Here is a 6,000-nt window from a genome sequence, read left to right as displayed (position 1 = left end):
CCTCCCATAGCCATCCACCAAGGTCAACGACCTCGGAAAGGGCACCTAGTTCCTGATCAATCCCAACAGCCCGTGTCAGCTCAGATCCCCGCCCCGCTGCCTCTCATTCCGCTTGCTCTCCCACCAGTTTGCTTCTCATTCTGCTTCCCTACCCCTCCCAGAGATGGCCTTGGCAGTTTGTTCCCCCAATAAATCTTTCCACCCACGGAGAGGTCTAGTTTAGTCATTTCTCTGCGCCGTCGCTTATAGGACATATATAATTACGTTTTACGGCAGGTTAAAATGAAGAGATCGCCTTGAAGTCTCAAGAGAGCCCCCTGTGGACAGTGTCAGGATGAATTCATTTTGAATTATGATATGGCTACAAGCTTCCAGGGGCCAGGGAGCGGAATGTGGGGGGTTCTAATGTAAACGGCCCCCACAGGGTCATGTTTGAATCTTTGGTCCCCAGTTGGTGGAACTGTTTGGGAACAACTAGGAGGTGCAGCCTTGTTGGAGGGGGTGTCGCTGGGCTTTGAGGTTCCAAAAGCCCAAGCCATTCCCAGGTAGCTCTTGCTTCCTGCCTGTGTCTGTAGATCAAATGTAAACTCTCAGCAACTGCTCCAGCACCACGCCTGCCTTCCTGCAGCCGTGCCCTGCAGCCGTGCCCCTCACCGAGATGGTCACAGACCGTGCTTGGATACTGTAAGCCTCATTAAACGCTTTATTCTGTAAGCTGCCATGGTCATGGTATTCTGTCACCGCAGAGAAGTAACTAGGACAGGACCTCAACTGAGAAGAAGCCCTTTCCTCTCCAAGTTGCTTTTGGTCATTGCCAGCAACAGAAAGGTATGACATGGGCCGGGCCGTGGTGGCACATGCACTTGGGAGGCAGAGGCGGGCAGATTTCTAAGTTCGAGGCCAGCCTGGTCTGCAGAGTGAGTTCCAGGACAGCCAGGGCTACACAGAGAAACCCTGTCTCGAAAAACCGAGAAAACGAAGAAGAAGAAGAAGAAGAAGAAGAAGAAGAAGAAGAAGAAGAAGAAGAAGAAGAAGAAGAAGAAGAAGAAGAAGAAGAAGAAGAANAGAAGAAGAAGAAGAAGAAGAAGAAGAAGAAGAAGAAGAAGAAGAAGAAGAAGAAGAAGAAGAAGAAGAAGAAGAAGAAGAAGAAGAAATTCATGACACCTACAGAGTTTAGAAATGTGTGTGTGTGTGTGTGTGTGTGTGTGTGCGCGCGCGCGCGTGAGCATGCATGCGCACTTAGGTACATGTATGCACAAGTGGAAGTCCAATGACAAACTCGGGTGTTAATCCTTAGGATATAGTTCATCTCCTTTAAAAGCACGCCCTTCCCCCACCTCCACTGACATTTGAGTAGAAATGAGCTGGCACCTGAGAGCCATGTTAGGACCCCCTCCTGCCCCTAAGACGCCCAAGACAGAAGCAGGCAGCAGCAGGTGAGTCCTGCACCTCAATCACAAGCTTTATTGTCCCAACATGGACTTGCCACACTTCCACAATTCCACTGGGGGGAGGGGGAGGGGGAGGGGGGAGAAGAGGAGGGGTGGGGATGGCTGAGCCACAGCTGGGTGGCCACACCGGGTAGGCTGAGGGGGCCTGTCAAAGGCCAGTGCTTATGGGGAAATGGCTTCTTGCACACCTACCAGGTGCAAGCCCACTCCAGGGTGGGGCTCAGCCCCTTCTGGTCCCTTCCGTGGGAGCCTTTGGCTGTTAATTCCTAATCCGTGAGCTGCCCGATTGTGCTGGAAAGAGCAATATTTGGCTCTGCAGATGGGCCACTAAAGCGTCAGTTCTAGGCTCTAGGCTGCTGTTGTTAATGGCAAGTGCTACCCAAAAGCCAACAGGAAGCAGGGGGTTGGGCGGAGGGAGGGGCTGCTAAGTCAGCTCCTCCCTAAGGACGAGAGCGTGAGCGCCACCTTCTGGTGCCTGGTGGCGCTCACACAGGCCGCCTGGGCCATCCTTAGGACTTAACCACTGTGGTCCCGCCCTGGGAAGATGGAAGCAGGGCCCTCTGAGGGTTGCTGGGGTCTTTGGAGTAATATGGCAGGGGTTCCCAGAAATAAAGGGAACCAGTTTAATTCCTCTCACCCAGCAAAACGCCGTAGGAATGATCTGTTTAAGGAGTTTTCTACTTGTTCTTGGTTCTAAGCCCCAAGCCTGTCCCAGCTCAAGGTAAAAGGGAAGAAGAGTGGGTTTGCGTGCCCGCCGAATACTGAAGCTGTCTGCTCAATGCCTTCCGGGCAGCAGATGGGAGGTGGGTAACGCATACTAGCTTGGTGTCGAGGAATAAGGAGTCTGTCACCCCCAAATCTTCCCTGGCTAGAGAGGCCCAAGCGACCTTGTACCAATGTGTAAGAGAGGCTCAGCGCGTGGAGTCAAACATCCCCACCCTCGTTTCTGAAGACTCAGGCCCTTCTCGGTATGTTCTGTGTCCAAGCAGGGGCCCTGCTCCATCCCTCAGTGGCCTGCAGGGGACCTGGGGACACCAGAAGGGAAGGGAGGCGGGGAAGTCCCCAGGTGCCCGGACAAGCCGCAGCAGCAGCCTGCTATAGCCAAGAGAGGCCCAACTGGATCGCTTCAGTCCCTGCCAATTCACGAAGCTCCTTGGGACAAGAGGTTCTCCAGGGCTGAGCCCAGCTGTACCGCGCTCTGTGGAAGGCCGTGTCTGTGGGAGCCTCCTGGTCCGGCAGGGGGTTCAGGTGGGACGTGTCCACGGCAGTGAGGACAATATTGTTACAAACACAGTCACATCTCCAAAGGGACAGTTCTGGCTCCTGCCTGAAGGTGGCGCTGCTGGGAAGCCTGGCAGGGCTTCTGGTGTGAGTAGGGCCGGTCCGAGGTGTCCCTTGCGGGTCAGTGTTTGTCCTAGAGAGAACAAAGGCTTGGGCATCAAAGGTTCTGAAGGATGAATGGGCAGATGACGGAGGGACAAGGGGGAAAGAGAGTTGGGTAGAGGGTTAGGGTTAAATGGCATGCGTCAAGGCCCTGTGGCAGGAAAAGCCTGGATTCTACAAGGAAATCCAAGCATCTCTGTAGAGGATGGTGCTGCATAAGTATGAAGTAATCTATAAGCCTTGATTGCACATCTGGTAGTTATGTTTCTTACAAGGTTGCTGGGCAAACAAACCTTCATGTGGTCTGGACAGCTGTTCCCCGGGTGGAGGCAGCTCTGCCATGCCAATCCTGCCCACATCAGCCCCGCCAGCTGCCTGGTCCTCGGCTACCTGGCTAGGAATGGCCTTTAAAGGTCTTTGACCCCAAGCCTGGCCCTTGTTAAATGCAGAACAGCTGGAAAGCCAAGGGGCAAGCTGGGGTTTTCTTCACTCCAGCCTCTTCTGCCTGGGTCACACAGCTAGCTGGGGACATGGATGTTCCTAGACCAGGTGCTAAGTAAGTCACGGACGTGGACATGGGAGGATGCCCGGGGGCGGGAGGGGAGAGTTGGGAAACTAGGACATTATGTCTCCCAAAAGGACTGTGGAAATAGATGACGTGCCTAGAATCCCCCAGTGAGGGGGCTGGTCAGTGTGGCTCAGTGGTAGAGCCCCTGCCTAGAATCCCCCAGGGAGGGCCTGGGGGCGTGGTCAATGCTAAGGTCCTTGGGTTCCATTCTCAGAACCACAGGAAAACAAAACAAAAAACAACAGTAACAACAAAAACCCAAACAAACAAAAAAAGAAAAAAAAAGAAAAGAAAAGAAAAGAAAAGAAAAGAGAAGAAAAGAGAAGAGAAGAAAAGCAGGACCATTCCTGGATGGGATACACCAGTGCTAGAATCTTCCTAAACAAGCAACCCAGCTAAGACAGGACAGACACACACAAAGCATTCTTGTTCCCTTGTATATTTAGTGACTTCCGGAGGGTTTTTCTCAGAGGCTGGCGGCTTGGGTGACTTAGAGAGGTTGTCGGGGCGCTTACCTCCTGTTTGTGGGCCTTGTCTGGCTGGTGGATACCGTTGGCAGAACCGGAATTGCTGATGGTCTGTGAGGGGAGGAGACGGGGAGGAGCCACTGAGCAGGCGGCCAGGATGCAGCTCCACACATAACCACAAGGGGGAGGGATCTAACCGATGGGACCCGCAGGCTTGAAACCAAAGTCCTTTAGACTGGGTCTCCCAGGGCAGCAATACGTATTTCCTTTTCAGACTGGGGTCCCCAGGATAGGGACTGGGGTTCCCGAGGCTACGACCCCTGCTCACCTGAGTCCTGTCTGAGCAGCCCCTCAGGGCTTCCACCAGCCTCTCCACCTGCTGAGCCTGGTCCAGCGCATCCCGCAGGGCATCCTCCGTGCTCACCAACTGATGCTGCAGTTTCAGCAGCTCGGGTGGTGAAGCTGGGTCAATGAGGGAGTAGCGTCTCGGCTCTGACAGGGACTTCTCCTTGTCCTGGAAGGGTAGAGGTGTGGGAGTGTGACGTGGCCGTGTGGGTGCTAACTGGAAACGGATCAGGCCCCACCTGCCTTCTTGTGCCTCTCAAGGACCCCCCAGAGTTCACTTTCCAACTTCTTCAAGCCCTAGAACCTAAGACCCACCGCCCCATCCTCACCGCAGCCCTTCTGTTCGAACCCAGAGTCAACTGATACCCACTATTTTCCAAGTCCATGTGACCCCCCCCCCCTTCCCCGCAACCTGAGCCTGGCCCCTTACAAGCGTTTCCTTTCTCCCCATCACAATGGTCAGTGTCCACACACCCCACTCTGGTCTCCCACCAAAGCATTCCAAGACGCAGGTGTCGGGCCCCGCCTCCTCAATGCTCGCCCCAGCCTGGGCCTTTAGGCCAAACTCAAGAGTTTCTATGCAGACCTCCCTGATTCTCCAGGACCCCGTGCTCTTCACGTATCTTCTAGCTTTTCACTATATTCTTCCAAGGGCAGGGCTGGTCCACCAGCACGGAGCCCCAAGGTAAAAACCTGGGCTCCCCTTTACCTGTGCCCAACACTTCTGGGAAATCTGCCTTGTCTCCTTCTGTGACACAGAGCCATAGAGGCCACAAGTACCCTGTGGTGCGCCCGTGTGCTGGCATTTAACCAGCCAGACAGACATAAAATGCTGGCAGGGCAGCTAGGCCTGATACCAAGGAGCAGATAGGAAACCAGACGGCTCCCATATGGCTAAAGAGCTCTGTTTCAGATACAGGGTCTGATGTAGCCCAGGCTGGCATAGAACTTGCTATGTAACTGAGGATAACCTTGAACATCTCATCTTCTTACATCCACATCCCCGGTGCTGGGATTACCGACACAGGCCACTACATCTGATTTTATGTAGTGCTGGGGACAGAACCCAGGGCTCTAGTCACACACTCTATCAGTTGAGCCGCCTCCTCTCAGCTCCCTAAGCATCCTTTATTATTCCACCTTCTACTACCCTGTGGATCCCTCCAGGGCCAGAAATGACATATCTAACCCCCACATCCCAAAGTGTGTGGGTGAAAAGAGGCCCATTCTCTCTAATCCACCCAATCCACATGCCAGAGGTGGCCAGAGGTGGCCAGAGCATCGGGCTGTTAACGTCAAACAGAAAGGGAAGAGGTGGGACCAGCTCTGTCCTATGCTGCCAATGCAACGCGTCCATTCTCACTCACTCACCGCGACTCAGCTCAAAGTCCAGTAGTTTCCACCGGAGAAGGAGCGTCAGTACCCCGAGTTGAACCTCTTGCCTCTCTACTGACAGAACCCCACACGCCGCTTAATAAGGAGCCCAGACCCTGGTTTCTGGTTGGATACCTCCCTGTATGGATTTTTAAATCCTCTACGCATGACTGATCTTTGCCCTTCTGGCTCTGGACAGAGCAGACTCTTTGTGTTTATGTAGGGGCTTCTCTGGTGATGATGTCTAAACAGGCGATACGGGCGATATGGCTCCTTCATTGGCTCTGTGCTTGATATCCCGGAGGACTGAGTTTTCAACCCCCCACCGTGACTCTAGTAGGTCACTGGTCTGTCTCCTCGGTCTGGCAGCAGGACAGCCTGGCAAACCCTTCTCCCCGCCCCCACCCCCTGC

General features: G+C 54.0%; 1 protein-coding gene across 2 annotated transcripts in view; it reads right to left on the bottom strand.

Moving 5' to 3' along the window:
* Positions 1-1,440: 1,440 nt before the first annotated feature.
* The window catches only part of Clip2 (CAP-Gly domain containing linker protein 2), a 64,797-nt gene continuing 60,237 nt past the window's right edge, over positions 1,441-6,000 (bottom strand). For both annotated transcript variants that reach the window (XM_021186667.2, XM_021186668.2), the window contains 3 exons: positions 4,198-4,383; positions 3,918-3,980; positions 1,441-2,865 (listed from right to left, as the gene is read on the bottom strand). In XM_021186667.2, the coding sequence (XP_021042326.1) occupies positions 2,854-2,865; positions 3,918-3,980; positions 4,198-4,383 (261 nt within the window). In that variant the 3' untranslated portion in view covers positions 1,441-2,853. The remainder of the gene's footprint in view (positions 2,866-3,917; positions 3,981-4,197; positions 4,384-6,000) is intronic.

Source organism: Mus pahari, chromosome 23 (assembly GCF_900095145.1).
Source record: "Mus pahari chromosome 23, PAHARI_EIJ_v1.1, whole genome shotgun sequence".
NCBI lineage: Eukaryota > Metazoa > Chordata > Mammalia > Rodentia > Muridae > Mus > Mus pahari.
The sequence above is the reverse complement of the archived record's forward strand: the minus strand, read 5'-3'. Positions and strand labels throughout refer to the sequence as shown.